This window comes from Pinus tabuliformis, chromosome X (genome assembly GCF_031772625.1).
Source record: "Pinus tabuliformis cultivar Carrire ecotype Pingquan chromosome X, CPIR1, whole genome shotgun sequence".
In the NCBI taxonomy this organism is placed as follows: Eukaryota; Viridiplantae; Streptophyta; class Pinopsida; order Pinales; family Pinaceae; genus Pinus; species Pinus tabuliformis.
The window spans coordinates 1384956150-1384972628 of NC_142308.1; the positions used below are offsets into that span (position 1 = coordinate 1384956150).

General features: G+C 36.1%; 1 protein-coding gene across 1 annotated transcript; it reads right to left on the minus strand.

The window, feature by feature from the left end:
* Nucleotides 1–648: 648 nt before the first annotated feature.
* LOC149145222 (ribonuclease 1-like) lies at nucleotides 649–2102 on the minus strand. The gene is made up of 4 exons (XM_089452372.1): nucleotides 2067–2102; nucleotides 1297–1452; nucleotides 1014–1209; nucleotides 649–938 (listed from the first exon to the last, which is right to left on the minus strand). Exons 1-4 carry the CDS (start codon nucleotides 2100–2102, stop codon nucleotides 649–651), a joined length of 678 nt encoding a protein of 225 aa, XP_089308498.1.
* Between the last annotated feature and the right edge of the window lie 14377 nt (nucleotides 2103–16479).

A 16479-nucleotide genomic window follows, 5' to 3' on the forward strand; every position in this document is an offset into this window, starting at 1 on the left:
CCTTGAATCCTCTTCCCTTCTTTCCTCTCTTTCAAGCGAATATTGCAGAGAGTAACTCTGTGAGAGCCATTCTACACAGAAAACAAAGAAATTGGGATATAGATAGTTCAAGAATAGAACAACCGTGGAAAGTGATGAGAAAGGGAAGAAAGATCGAATTAAATGGTAGGCCGATGAATGGTTCAAAGGGTGAGAGTGCAGGCGTAGTACCAGGGTTCCCCAAGGGCGGCGGTACTACCGCGGTTGTTGTCGTAAATTGCAGTACATGGCCAATCTTACTACCCCGGGCCGCCCCGACCTACCCGACCCGCGGCGGGTGGATTCCCGGAATCGACCCGCGGCCGGTCGGGTGGGGCGGGGCGGCCTGAGGGGACCGCTGCGGGCGCGGAATCGACCCTCTGCGGGTCGGGCGGGGCGGGGCGGCCCGAGGGTGCCGCTGCGGGCGCGCAACGCCACCCCCGGGCCACCCCGCCCCGCCCGACCGGCGGCGGGTCGATTCCCAGAATCGACCCGCCAGAAGTCATAGTCGTATCTTTGTGACATTATGCAGTAGATTCCAGTAACCACCAACAAACCTGTGAAAATTCTCGCTGAAATCGGATATTATAATGATAACAGAATATTGAAAGGAGTTCTGCTGGTCTGGATCTAGAGTTCGTCTGTTCCGTGAATATTTTGGTTTGTAGAATCCCCTTGAGACTCTTGATCTTCCCCAAAAGAAGGAAACACAACCATGGATGGGCAATTGCTGTGTGGATAAATGGGGCATTCAATAACAGTGACAGCATCAGATTTATCAACACACACGTACACCTGGTATAGTTGATGCTCTCCCTGTGCGCTCGTGTTGCAATCGATTCCTGGGAGCTGCCCAGTGTTTTGTTTAATGGCTTCCTTGATATCGCTCAAACTGTATTGGTTTCCATCGGGTTTAATACCTGCAAACAAACTACCAATTAACAAATTTTATAACAAGGAATTAATCTGAGAGTGACCTTATGATATGTGACCACCTGCAGTTTTAAGAGCCCCAAGAATGTCTATATTTTGTCTCAAGGAGAGAGCCTTCTGGAAATATGAATGCTCATCAAGATTGAGAGAGCAAGTGCCATGCTTCTCCCACTCGTGTCCCCAGAATTCCTGTCCATCGCTACTTGGACAGCGTAACGACCCCCAATAACTGTTCAACTCCTCCTCCAAATATGAAATCTGCAAATTTTCTCAGAGTATATCATGATCCTATTAGGTAAACGTTAGATGTTATTCGTACATGGAGAAAGATAGAATTAATGGCACCTTTGAGTAATCGAATTCTCTGGAAGAATCACAGAACTGTGGCCATTTGCCGGTGTTGTAATTGGGCCATAGGCCATGAATGTAAAAGTCGGAAGCAGGCTTTCCCGTGCGAGGGTAGCAGCATCCTCTGCGCGTATCGCAGTATGAACCAGGCCACTATATTCACAGCCAACCAATTACCATCAACTTACACAAGATTAAAGAATAAAGCTGAAAATGAATCTGAGATTCAGGAATCACGTCATGAAAATATGTGTGGAATGAAACTAGTTTAGATCTATTTAATAACGATTTATAAAGCAAATGATGTGTTTACTCTTGTTGAATAATCACATCGGAATTAATGTTACATGGCTCCCTACTCATCAATGTGAGGATAATATTAAATAAAATACATGTTTAAAAATAAGGTCATTACATTTATGTCTTGGAAAAAATGCATTTATTTGTTAGTATGTGAATTTGATGTATGCATATGAATGTCTAGCAAAGGATAACATTTTATATTTGAAATTTGAGAAAACACTGTTACTTTAGCATTCCTGAGTGCATTTGAAAAATTAAAAAAAAAGGTCATGCTCAAAAGGAATGAAAAGTTGAGCAATTCAAATTCCAAGAAATGTTTCTCAATGCTTGCATATCCATATTCTATATCTAATACATGGACCATACATGGGGATTCCTCAATCAAGGTTGAATACCATCATATTTTCTAATTATTACGATTATCACTGTTAGAGTGAAGCGGGGCTTCTAATTGTTGTTCTGACTTTTTCTAATAAATAAATAAATAAATTTGTACACATGCTTACACTGAAGGAAAAATGGCTTAGAAAAGACATAATGGAAACCTAGGTGGAACTCCAAAATAATCGAAGTATATCTTCTAATATTTACATTTTTAATAGAAGGACAAATGTTGTCAAAACATTTCATACACAATTTCTTCAAAGGCCAATCTTTGCAAAAGGTAATAAACCATGCACTATTCATGTTGATAACTCAATAAACAAACCATCTATGCAAAGCTTGATGTTTAAATGATTTAAGTTTGAAGGAAATATTTACTCATTTTATGCACGCAATCACATTACTAAAATTGATTTCTACACAATAAGGAAGATATGTTAAGTTGTTTCAGATTGCCACCTACTTATCCATATTTATTTAAGTCTCAATTATCTCCTCACAAATGACTCCTTTTGTGATTGTTGTGTCCCTCTATGGTAGTATTCATTGCTCTATAGCTAATAGCCCACAACCTCCCTTGCATGTGCCTTTTGGCACTTTAACTACTTGTAAAAGACTTGACATTAAGCTATGTATCAATGTAAAAACAACATTTTTACACTAGAATATGATGTCAAACATGGGTAAGGGGGGTGCAGGGGGGTGCCGGGGGAGGGGGGTAGGGTAGGGAGTTTGGGGGGGTGGGTAGGGGGTAGGGTAGGGGGTTGGTGTTGGGGGGGGGTGGCAGGGGGAGTGGGGGGGTAAGGGTAGGGGGCAGGGGGGGTTTGGGGGGGTAAGGGTACGGGGCGGCGGGGGGGGCAGGGGGGAGGCGGCGGGGGCGGCCGGGGGGTAGGGGTTGGGGGGGGGGGGTAGGGTAAGGATAGGGGGGTGGCGGGGGGTGGGGGCTAAGGTAAGGGTGGGGGAAGGTAGGGGGTAGGGGTAAAGGTAGGGTGGAGGGGGGTAGGGCGCGAGGCCCATGAGGCCGGCGTTAAGGAAGGGGGGGAGGAGTTGAGATTGGAGGTGAATGGGAGTTAGGGGGTGGGCTTATGGGGAGGAGAGTTGTGGGGTAGGGAAGGAAGAGTTGGGAAAATGGTGCATGGGTGGGTGAGTTGGGGGTAGCAAGGGCTGGCGCATGGGTAGGGCAAAAGGGGGAAGAGGGCATGGGTGAATGGGAAAGATCGGTAATGGGTTGGGGGAAAGGGGCACGACGACGGCCTACCCACAGTTATTGGGTGATTGAGCTTGAATAATTGTTTAAGACAGTTTATATAACTGATGTATGCATCGTATCTTCAAATAAAATTAATGTTTTCTATATTTTGTTAAATGAGAACTTATGAAGCATTTTTATGTTGTTGGATTATGTCTTAAGTATGATAAATTTTATTGTTTAAATATCTACAATGCAATATCAAATTAGAGATATAATGTCTGTTTTATTCAGTATACAAATAAAGACTTTTGAATTCATTCAGTGATATAATTTGTTCATAATGTCATGTTTTTTTAGTTTTATAGTTGAAAAAATTTCAATTTCTTTTGTATCTAGCATGTTGTGGTTGAAAACATGTTAAATTTATACTTAGGAAAGAAAAATGATATTCTACCAGAAACATTAATGTGTTTTTTCCTTAAAATTTAACTTTGTTTGAGACATAAAAAATTGGTTTTATTAGCATTTTTTAAAAAGTTTGAAAATTGACCCTAAAAAAAAAAATCATTATTCCAGTATCAACACTTTTGTTTTGAAGCTTTATTTTGCACGAAAATTTCGTAGTAAATTTCGTAGTCACTGCCATTTTTAAAACGCGTTCAAAATTGACACCTAAAAAAAAAAACATCGTTCCAGTATACACACTTTTCGTTTTTAGCACTGTTTTTGATGTTTTTTTGGGGTTTTTTGGCCAGAGTTCCCGTTTTGAGTTTATAGTTCCCGTTTCAAAGTTTACATTGTTAGAGACAGAAAATTTAAAAAGTATGATAGTAATACGTATCCAGAAGATGGTATTGAAACTAGTAATTGTTCACGAATCCATAAAATTTGTAAGGTCATTCTCATTATCATAATCATTGTCATCATCATCACCATCACCCTTGTCATTGTTATTGCCATTATTACATTATCATCATAATCACCATTCATGCCATCATCATCATCATTATGGACATTGTTTGCAATTGTTCATAATTGTAGATGTTGTAAGAAATATCATCAACCCAAAAAATGTGATCAATGCTAGAAAAGGGTTGTTTAGGACACATTGATATACGTAAGAGAAATAACAACTATATTTTTGACAGATGATTGATGGTGATCATCATCACCACCATTATTATCGTCATTGTCATTTTTATCATCCCTATCATCATCATTAATGTAATTTCTATCGACATTGTTGTAATCATGCATCATCATCATTCATGCCATTATTGTTTTTGATGATGACCTAGATGAAAATGATGATCATGACACCAAAGATAATGCTTATGATTATGACAATGACAACATCTAAAATTGGGAAGATTCGCCAACGTCATTAGCATCGTCATCATCATAATCATTGCCATCATCATCATTGTCATTGTAACCACTATTGTCTTTATCATCATAATCACAATTCATGTCATCGCCATCATCTTCATTTTCATCATTGTCAATATTATTGACATTGTCATCAGTTGTTCATAATTGTCAATTCCATAAGGAATATCATCAATGCAGAAAATATGATGAGTGTTGGAAAAGGGATGCAAAAGCGAACATAGAAATGGTGGCAACAATAGAAGTAAAAATGGATGAAAAGTGGATACAACATAAGTAGATGCATAACAACATGAAAAACCTGACACAAAAGTGGATGCAAAAGTAGATGTAGTTGTCAATGCAAACTTGGATGCAAACATGAAGGCAAAAGTGGAAGCAAACATGGGTCCAATGGTAGGTGTAAAACTTGGCACAAATTGTGGTGAAACAAATGTGGATGCAACAACGGAAACAAAAGTATATGCAAAAATGGATGAAATAAAAGTGGATGCAATAGGGGATGCAAACGTGGAATCAAATGTGGTTGCAATGGTAGGCGCAAGATATGGTGCAACAAAAGTGGATGTAACAATAGACAAAAAATATGCAAAATAAGATGCAAAAATGGATGTAAAAGTGGAAGCAAACATTGATGCAACAGGAAAAACAAAATTAGATGCAAAAAATGGATATAATGTAAGTAGATGCAAAATTAGATACAAAACGAGATGCAAAACCCAATGCATAAACCTGAAATAAAAGTGGATGCAAAAATAGATGCAATATTTGATGCAAAAGAGGATGTGAACATGGATGCAAAATTGGAAGCAAACGTGGATACAACAGTGAGTGCAAAACATGGTGCAAATTCTGGCATAACAAAAGTGGATGTAATGATAGATGCAAAAAAAGAATCAAAGTATGATGCAAATGAAGATGTAAAAAGGGATGCAAAAAGTGAAATTTAAAATGGGTGCAACAGTGGATGCAAAATTGTGTGCAAAAGTGGATGCAATAGAAGTCGATGCAAAAGTAGATGCAAAACGAGACACAAAACCCGATGCAAATCCCGGTCCAAAATTGGATACAAAAAGGGATGCAAAAATAGATGTAGTAGTTGATGAAAACCTAGACGCAAATGAGGATGCAAACGTGGATGCAAAATTATAATCAAAAGTGGGTGCAAAAGGAGGTGCCAAACTAGGTGCTAATTGTGGCACAAAAATATTAGATGCAATAGTGGGTACAATAATAGATGCAAAAGAGGATGTAAATATGGATGCCAAACAAGAGGGCAAAGTGGATGCAACAAAAGTAGATGCAAAATTTTATGCAAAACTAGACACAAAACACGATGTAAAACATGGAGCAAAAGGGATGCACAAATGGATGAAAAAATGGATGCAAAAAATGATTTAAAAAAGGATGCAAAAAAATGATGCGAAAGTCGATGCAAAAGTTGATGCAAGTGTAGGTGCAAAAAGTGGATGCAAATGAGGATGCAAAAGTATGTCAAACAAAATTAGGTGCTAAACTTGATGCAAAACCTGGAACAAAACCTGGTGTAAAGGATGACACAAAACTTGGCATAAAATTTGGTGCAAAACGTGGTGCAAAACCTATTGGAATACCTGGTGCTAAACTTGGTGTAAGATTTGGTGCAAAACTTGATGCAAATTTTGTGTCAAGTTTTGCACCATATTTGATAAATGGATGCAAATAGCACCAAAAATGGGCTCTAGATGCAAAAAAAGAAGTAAAAAGGGACGTTAATCGCTGGTTTTGTTGTAGTGATTACAAGGAAACCAGGAAGGATAATCAGCTCTAACGTTATGACAAAGCTTCTAAAAAAGGAACAAATAGGTGTAATTTCACAATTATGTTCGCTAGATGTTTCAACATTGGAATCATATATTTCTCCAGATCTCCAAAAATTCTTGGACAATCATTCCAAGGTATTTGAGACTCCCAAAGGTCTCCCACCTATTCATGATCATGATCATGTTATTCATCTGATTCCAGGAAGTGTTCCTCCAAACATTAGGCCGTACAGATATCCCTATGCCCAAAAGAGTGAAATTGAACATATGGTTGCAGAAATGCTGGAGGCTGGTATAATTCAACCAAGTCAAAGTTCTTTTTCTACTCCAATAGTATTGTTGCATAAGAAGGATGGATCATGGCGGATGTGTCCAGATTATAGGGAGCTCAACAAGCTGACTATTAAAGATAAGCTTCCCATTCCAGTCATTGATGAATTACTGGATGATTTGCATGGATCAATTTACTTCACCAAGTTGGATCTTCGTTCAAGATATCATCAAATTGGAATGAAGACTGAAGACATTCCGAAAACAACATTTAGAACTCATGAGGGTCATTATGAATTTTTGGTCATGCCTTTTAGCCTTACCAATGCACCTTCAACATTTCAAGGTTTGATGAATTCCATTTTCAAACCATTCCTTAGAAAATTTGTGTTAGTATTTTTTGATGATATACTAATTTATAGCAAGTCTTGGAAGGATCATGTTGAACATGTTGATAGGGTGCTACAATTCTTGGAGGAGAAACAATTATATGCAAAATGATCCAAATGTTTCTTTGGAGTACCAGAGGTGGAATATTTGGGTCATATTGTATCTCATGAAGGAGTTAAGGTAGACCCTAGCAAAATTAAAGCCATCAAGGAATGGAAAATCCCCACATCCATAAAGCATCTGCGAGGATTTCTCGGGTTGACAGGGTATTATCGCAAGTTTGTTAAGAATTATGGGAGAATAGCAGCACCTCTAACAGCATTATTGAAGAAAGATGCATTTTCATGGACTCCAGAAGCAACAAAGGCCTTCAAGCATCTTAAAGAGGCAATATGCCAAGCACCGGTCTTAGCTACACCCGACTTCACAAAAATCTTTATTGTGGAAAGTGATGCTTCAGGAAATGGAATTGGTGCTGTTTTAATGCAAGATGAAAGACCCATTGCTTTCGAAAGTCATCTAATCAAGGGAAAGTTTTTACACAAAGCTATTTATGAGAAGGAAATGTTGGCAATACCCCATGCACTTAAGAAATGGTGACCCTACCTAATGGGAAGACACTTCAAGGTAAAAACGGATCATGATAGCCTTAAATAATTTTTAGAACAAAGATTATCCTCTGAAGAGCAACAAAAGTGGGTCACAAAGATGTTGGGTTATGACTTTGAAATCATCTACAAAAAAGGGAAGCAAAATGTGGTGGCAGATGCACTCTCAAGAAAGGATGAGGATGTGGAAGCACTGTTGTGTGCCATTTCTATTATCCAACCAGATTGGATAAACGAAGCAAGGGAGGAATGGAAGAATGACGAAGAAGTGTGGGCGCTTATTCGAAAGTTACAACAAGACTCCAGTACGTTTGATACATTTAGCTGGAAAAATGATTCGTTATGGTACAAAGATCACTTATACATCTGTAAGAATTCCCTTCTAAAACAAAAGATTCTTATGGAATTGCACACTTCTCCCTTAGGAGGGAACTCAGGATTTTTAAAAACTTATCACAGGGTTAAGAAGGAATTTTTTTGGGAGGGCTTTAAATCAAATATTTAAAAGTTTGTGGTGGAATGTTTGGTTTTCCAACAAAATAAAGTTGAAACAATTAAGACATCGGGTCTATTGCAACCTTTATCGATTCCAAGCCAACTTTGGGAGGAGGTTTCAATGGATTTTATCATAGGTTTACCCAAGTCTGAGGGAAAGTGTGTCATCATGGTCGTAGTTGACAGACTTACCAAGTATGCACACTTTTGTGCATTATCACATCCATTTAAAGCCAGTATAGTTTCTACTGCATTTATGGAAAAAATTCAAAAGCTACATGGAAGCCCAAAGATTATTGTAAGTGACAGAGATCCCATTTTCACTGGAAATTTTTGGACAGAATTATTTTCTTGTCTTGGTACTCATTTAGCTGATAGCTCATCTTATCATCCTCAATCTGATGGGAAAACTGAGATAGTAAGAAAATGTTTGGAAGGATATCTTCGTTGCTTTGTATCTGATAAAAAGACACAATGGGTCAAATGGTTGCCTCTGGTTGAATGGTGGTATAACACTTCCTTCCATACAACAAAAAAATGACCCCATTTATGTCACTTTACGGATATCATCCACAATCCATCACATCATATTTAAGAGAAAATTCTAAGGTTCAAGTAGTGGAACAACACATCGAACATCAACAACATGTCCTACAACTCTTAAAGGATAACCTTCTATTGGCACAGAATAGAATGAAACAATAGGCAGATCAACATCGCAGCGAAAGAAGTTTTGATGTAGGTGATTGGGTATTCCTATGGCTACAACCATATAAGAAAATGTCCCTCAAGCAAGCTAAGAAGGATAATAAATTATCACCAAATTATTATGGTCCATACAAGGTGTTGCAAAATATTGGTACTATGGCATACAAATTGGAGCTTCCTGCAGCTTCTCGATTGCACCCAATTTTCCATGTTTCATGTTTAAAGAAGGTTATAGGCGGCAAGCTCCCAGTTCAAACAATATTGCCAGAACTTGACGAGGAAGGAAAAATTATATTGGAACCAGAAGCAGTCACAGAAACAAGAACTCGATAGTTACGAAATCGATCAATTTCGGAGTATTTATCAAGTGGAAGAACTTATCCGCTAATGATTCCACATGGGAGAATGAGAATTTTATACAGAAGCATCCAAATCTATTGAAGCGTTGAGGACAACACTTTTTTGAAGGAGAGGGGCATGTTGGGTCCCTATAATACTAGTGATTACCCCATTACTATTGTACTTGCATCCCTTATCAATATTGTTGTGCACCTATTGCTCCCATATTTTTATTATTGTGCCCCATAGAATCCTTCTATTGTTATTTTTGTGGCTTTATATTATTATTGTTAGGTCAACTGGGTTATATTGTGACTCCTTAGACTCCTATATATAGAAAGGACCTTTTGTCATTTGAATCATCCAAGAATTGCTCATTTATGTAATGTAAAGGAGGTTGCCCCCTTGAAGAGGCTAAATTCTAAGGCGTGGATCTCTCTTTTCTATCTTTTTGTGAGCTGGTTTCATAACAGAAATTCATCAATCAGATAATGGAATTTTTGTTGGTTAGCAAAAATATGCCACAGATATCATAAAAAAATTTATAATGACCAATTCGAAACACTTAGACACACCAATTTCTCAAGGCACAATGCTGAGAAAAGAGGATGTAGCACCACCAATTGATTCCACACAGTATAAAAGTCTAATTGGTAGCTTGTTATATCTGACTTCAACTAGAGATGGTATTATGTTTACAACAAGTTTTGTCTCCAGGTTTATGAAGTCACGTAAGATTTCTCATTGGAAGGTTGCAAAAAGGATCTTAAGGTATATTGCAAGGAAAATAGGCTATGGTTTGTTTTATACACATTCTGGAAATTGTTCGCTTTCCGGGTATGCAGACAACAATTATGCAGGGAATTTTGATGATTTCAAAAGCAACTCAGGGTATGCTTTTCATCTTGGCACCAAATTGATTTGATAGGCATCCAAGAAACAATAAATTATTTCGATATATTTTGTGGAGGCAGAATATGTTGCACCAAACTCAATAGCTTGTCAAGCTGTGTGGTTGTGAAATATATAACAAGGAGCATGAGTTTGACCAACATAATATGTTTTCATTTATTTGATATCAACCAAATCATTTTTAAGAATAATTTAAATAAAAGCATTGGGTAGATGCAATGAACCAAGAAATTTCTTCCATAGAGAAAAATCAGACTTGGCAATTAGTTGATCGCCCAAGGCTGGTTGCCAAAGGATTCTCACATTGGTTTGGTGTCGACTATGGTTCAACCTTTGCTCTAGTAGTGAGGTTAGATACTATCAAAACTATTTTGTCCATAGCAGCTCAACACGAATAGAAAGTCTATCATCTTGATGTAAAATCTGCTTTCGAATGGTATATTGTTGGAAGAATTTTATGTAGAGTAACCTCCAAATTTTGAAGTTCCAAGATAGCAACATAAGGTATATAGATTGAAGAAAGCCCTGTATAGTTTAAAACAAGCTCCAAGTGCTTGGTATAGTCTTATTGACACCAATCTCATCAAAAGTGGTTTTTGGAGAAGCAATTATGAACCAAATTTGTATACAAAAATGCATAAAGGTAAAATTCTTATTGTATTCCTCTATGTAGATGATCTTCTTTATACATGAAATATGATGTTAGAATATTTCCAAGCATTGATGCAAACAAAGTTTTATATCACAAATCTAGGAGTCGTGAAATAATGCTTAGGCATTGAAATTCACTAATGTACTAATCAATTTTTTTTCTGCTAGCAAAAACATTCCACTAATATCATCAAAAAGTTCAGAATGACCAATTCCAAGCCTACAACTATACCAATTTCTCAAGGTTTCAAAAAGGACCTAAAGGTATATTGCAGGGAAAATAGGTTATATTTTGTTGTATAGACATTCTGAAAATTGTTCACTTTCAGTGTATATAGACAATGATTGTGCAAGGAGTTTATAAGATCGCAAAAGCACCTTGGCGTATGGTTTTCATGTTGGAACTAATATGATTTCATGTGCATGCAAGAAATAGTTAATGGTTTCCATATCTTCTACTGAGGAAAAATATGTACCAGCAAATTCAACAGCTTGTAAAGTTGTGTTGTTGAGAATATTATTGAAAGATATTTCAAATATTCAGAAGGAGCCAACTCCAATCTACTCTGTCACAACAACTCAACAATTTCTTGATAAAAAAATCATGTTTGTTACAAAAAGGAGAAAGTACATTAACACATGTTTTCATTTCATCCGTGAGCTTGTCAATGATGGGGACATAGTACTTTCTTTCTGTGGTTCTAAGGATCAACTAGCAGATATTTTCACAAAGCCATTTGGAAGGAATGTATTTGAATTTCAAAAGGGACCAACTAGGCATTCTAAGTGTCACTTCATGTAACAATTGAGATTAGGAGGGGATGTTGAGATATAAATCTCATTGTGACTTAGTTCTTGGTTAGGTGTCATCACATTTGATTTTATTGCCTGCTAGGTGTCATAGGCAGTTTAGGTTTACTTGAGTTATACTCCATAGATGTCGAGTTTTACTTCAGTCATTTATTATTGATGTTTACAATGTAATCTATTTAGTCATTTTGAATATTGAGAAGAGAAATCTCTACTCCACTTTTAGGTTTCATTCTTTGTCATGGAATCGAAGCTTAGAATGCGTAAGACTCTTTGAGAGAGATGATAAGATAGAGTAAGGTTGCATAAGACTCCTTGTGAGCAACATTTCATATGTGTATGTATTCACAAGAAAATAGAATAGATCACAGCGAAGTGAAGCCTCCTACTACAAAAAAAATTAAGGTTGTTGCAAAGTCATTGAAGGGTATAGCTATATTCCAATTTGGGATAATAACATTGTCCAGGAATTAATCCAGAGCCTTATTAAGACTTACCCAAAGCACCAAAGGAGAAAGAAAGTTATCAACACTAAGTAGTTAGACAAGAGCTCATATTACTCAACTTTTGTTACACCATTTATGGCCTAACCTCCATGGTAATGATGAATAGTGCGTTATACTAGTTTCTGGAAAATGTACCAGACAAAACACTCTAGTTTTGATTCTTGATTCAAAAGTCAAACTTCGCGAGTTTTAAGAAAGGTACTCATGACTCCTTCAAAATACATGATTGTATGTTCAATGAATTTTTATTTTGGAATCGTATGATTTATAAAAGTAAGTTGGCCTTGTTATATTATAAAAACGAGTATTAAAAAAAGGTTTTTTTATATTGTTTTTCTTAAGTTTTTTTTGAAATAAAAACATGGAAAGGAAAAGGAATTTTTTTTAAGTTTAAAAAAAAAAGAAATTGGAAAGGAAAAGGATTTAATTTTTTTAAGTTTCAAAAGGAGATTCAAAAGAAAAGGTGAACTTTTTTCATTTAATGAAATGGATTCCTTTAGTGCTTTGCCACAGACCCTGACTCTAGTTGGAAAAAATTATGAGTTTTGGTTTTTGAGTATGAAGATGTTTTTGCAAGCCCAATAGCGTTGGGATACACTTCAGACTCCCTATGCAGATCCGACTAAAGAAGCATGGGTGGCCATGACTAATGAGAGGAATGCAGCTATTGAACTTAGAAAGAAAGAACACATAGCCAAATGTTCCATTCAAAAGTCAGTTGATGACTCTATCTTCGACAATATAACATGCACATCCACAACAAATGAAGATTTGGAAATCCTTAAAGTTGTGTCTCAAGGTAATGATACAATGAAGACACTGAAATTACATACATTGAGATCAGAGTTTGAAACCCTAAACATGATCAACACAGAAAATGTGGATCAGTTCTTGAGCAGAGTCGTTGGAATAGTCAATCAAATCAACCTCATCGGTGAAACCATTTCAGATGAGAAAATTGTTTATAAATTCCTTCAAAGTCTACCCATGAAATATGACATGATTGTAACAACCATTCTGGAATCCAAATATTTTACATTTTTCTTAGTAGAGAAATTGAATGGATCGCTTCTAGCACATGAAGCAAGACTGAACTTGACAGAAGCTTCCATGGAATAAGTGCAACTTTATTTTGGTAGACATAGAGGCAGAGGATATAGAGGCAGCAACAAGTGAGGTAGAGGCTGAAGGAGAGGAATATCAGAACATCATCGTGCAGCAGACCATTGGAAACCTCCACAAAACCAAACTTAGAGAAGTATACCATGGAGAAAATATAATGTCTAGTGTAATTATTGCAAGAAATTTCAGCATTATGAACAGGAATGAAAAAATAAATAATCAAATTAGCACATAGGCAATGTCCATCTCTCCAACATTGAAGGAGAATCCTCTGAAACAATGTTTATTTCATGCAATATTTCTATAGACCCTAAAAAGAAGGATCTTTGGTTGTTGGACAATGAATGCAACAATCATATGATAGGTAACAAAAAATTTCTTTCTTATCTTGATGCTTCCATAACATTACAAGTTACTCTTGGAGATCGTTCTTGTATTGAATCTGGAGAAAAATGTAATGTTCATATTCTTACTAATCAGAATCAACAGAAATATAATTATGATGTTTATTATGTTCTAAACCTGAAGCATAACCTCATTAATGTAGGACAACTGATGGAATATATGTTATATCTATAACAAAATTTCTAATAGAAGACTGATAACTAAGGTTGAAAAAACCAAGAATAGGATGTTTCCTTTAACACTTAGAAGTTGAAATCTCTCACTGTCTTTTGGCCATACTGTGTTAAGAATAGATGAGTCTCAGCTATGGCATTTTAGATATGGCCACATACCATTCAAAAAGTATAAGACAACTTTAGAAACATTCAATCATCATTGATCTCTCCACTATTAATGAGAAAGACTGTAACTGTCAAATTTGTGTTTTGTCCAAGCATATAAGAGACAACTATACCACATATTCCTCTAGAGAAAAGCAGACTTTAAATATTTTCCATACATATATATGTGGCCCAATGCAGACACTGACTATTGGTGGCACTATTTATTTTTTGACAGTCATTGATGATTGTAGTAGAAATACATGGGTGTATTCTTTCAAACACAAATCAGATACACTCTCAAGGTTTAAAGAATTTAAAGTAGAAGTAGAAAAGGAGAGTGGAAAGCCTCTAAAAATACTTAGATCTGACAGAGGAGGAAAGTACAACTCTAGTCACTTCAAAGCACTTTTTTAACAACAAGGAACCATAGTGTAGAACAAAACAAGGTATAATCCATAGTAGAATGGAGTGGTAGAAAGGAAAAATCCGTCAATCACGAACATGGTTAGATGTATGCTTCGTGAGAAGAAGTTGTCAAACAATTATTGGTATGAAGCAGTTTCGACAACAGTGTATGTTCTCAACAGATCTCCAATAACCGAAGCATGATAATACCAGTGAAACATGTAATTTTGTAGGCTATAGTTAGTAATCAAAGGCCTGTAGAAACTATAATCAAGTTGCAAATAAGTTTATTTTAAGCAGAGATATAATTTTTTTTGAAAATAAACCTTGGTCTAATCATGTCCATGAAGCTTCAAATCAGTATTTTTATCAACCACAACCACCAAAATTGTAGGTTGAAGAAGAACCATACCATTGTGAAAATGGTACATCTTCAAGCATTGAATCCATGTGTGATTCAACATCTTCAGAAGACAACCAAAAATCAAGAAGCGTCGAAGAAATATACGATTAGGAGCATGAGTTTGATAAGAAAAATATATTTGCATTTATTTCATATCAACCAACTCATTTTGAAGAAGCAGTTGAAGAAAAGCATTGGGTAGACACAATGAACCAAGAAATTAGTTTCATAGAGAAGAATCAGACTTGGGAATTAGATGATCTCCCAAGAGACAAAACTAGAACTGGTGTAAAATGGGTATATAAGAACAAGCTAAATGAAAAGTATAAATTGAGAAAAATAAGGCAAGGTTGGTTACCAAAGGATTCTCATAAGAATTTGGTGTCGGCTATGATGAAACCTTTACTCTAGTAGCAAGGTTAGACATTGTTAGAACCATTTTTTCCATAGCAGTTCAACACAAATGGAAAGTCTATCATCTTGATGGAAAATATGCTGTCCTAAATGGTATATTGGAGGAAGAATTTTATGCAGATAAACCCCCGGGTTTTTAATTTCCAGGACATGAACATAAGGTATATAGATTGGAGAAACCCTTGAATGGTTTGAAACAAGGTCCAAGAGGTTGGTACAGTCACGTTGACACCTATCTCATCAAAAGTGGTTTTTGAAGAAACAATCATGAACCATCTTTGTATACAAAAATGATTAAAGGTAAAATTCTTATTGTATGCATCTATGCAGATGATATTCTTTATATAGGAAATATGATGTTAGAATATTTCAAAGAAACAATGCAAACAGAGTTTGATATGATAGATCTAGGAGTCATCAAATACTTCTTAGGCATTGAAATTAATTAATCCTCTAATGGAATTCATCAAAAAGTTCAGAATGACCAATTGTAAACCTGCAGATACACCAACTGATCAAGGAAAAAAAGTGAGGAAAGATGATGTATCACCCCTAGTTGATTCCACATTGTATAAAAGTATAGTTGGTAGCTTGTTATATCTCACTTCAACTAGACGTGATATTATGTTTGAAGTATGTTTTGTCTCCACGTTTGTGCAGAAACCTAAGATTTCTCATTGGAAGGTTGCAAAAAGGATCTTAAGGTATATTGCATGGACAATAGGTTATGGTTTGTTAGATACACATTTTGAAAATTGTTCACTTTCAGGGTATATATATAGTGATTATGCAGGGAGTTACGATGATCGCAAAAGCACCTTAGGGTATTCTTTTCATCTTGTAATCAATTTGATTTCATTAGTATTAAAGGAACAGTTAATCGTTTCAATATCCGCGGCAAATGAAGAATATGTAGCAACAAATTCAACAGCTTGTGAGGCTTCGTGGTTGAGAATATTATTGAAATATATTTCAAATATTCATAAGGAATCAACTCCAATCTACTGTGATAAAAATTCAACAATTTATTTATAAAAAAATCATGTTTTCCATAAAAGTAGCAAGCACATTGACACTCGATTTCATTTCATCAAACTTGTCAATGATGGGGACATAATACTTTCTATCTGTTGTTCCAAAGATCAAGTGGAAGATATTTTCACAAAGACATTTGGCAAGAATGTATTTGAATTTAAAAGAGAACAAATAGGAATTGTAAGTGTCACTACATATAAGAATTAAGATCAGGATGGGATGTTGAGATATTAAATTCACTATCAATTAGTTGTTGGTTAGGTTTCATCACATTTGATTCTACTGTCTGCTAGGTCTAATAAGAAGTTCAATTT

Excerpts from the sequence above, each read along its gene's own strand:
- LOC149145222 (XM_089452372.1), bottom strand. The coding sequence starts at position 2,102 with ATGTGTACAAATTTATTTATTTATTTATTAGAAAAA. Across the intron at positions 1,453-2,066 it reads TTATTTATTTATTAGAAAAA|TGGCCTGGTTCATACTGCGA; the intron begins GTCAGAACAACA and ends CTGTGAATATAG. Across the intron at positions 1,210-1,296 it reads GAGAATTCGATTACTCAAAG|ATTTCATATTTGGAGGAGGA; the intron begins GTGCCATTAATT and ends GAAAATTTGCAG.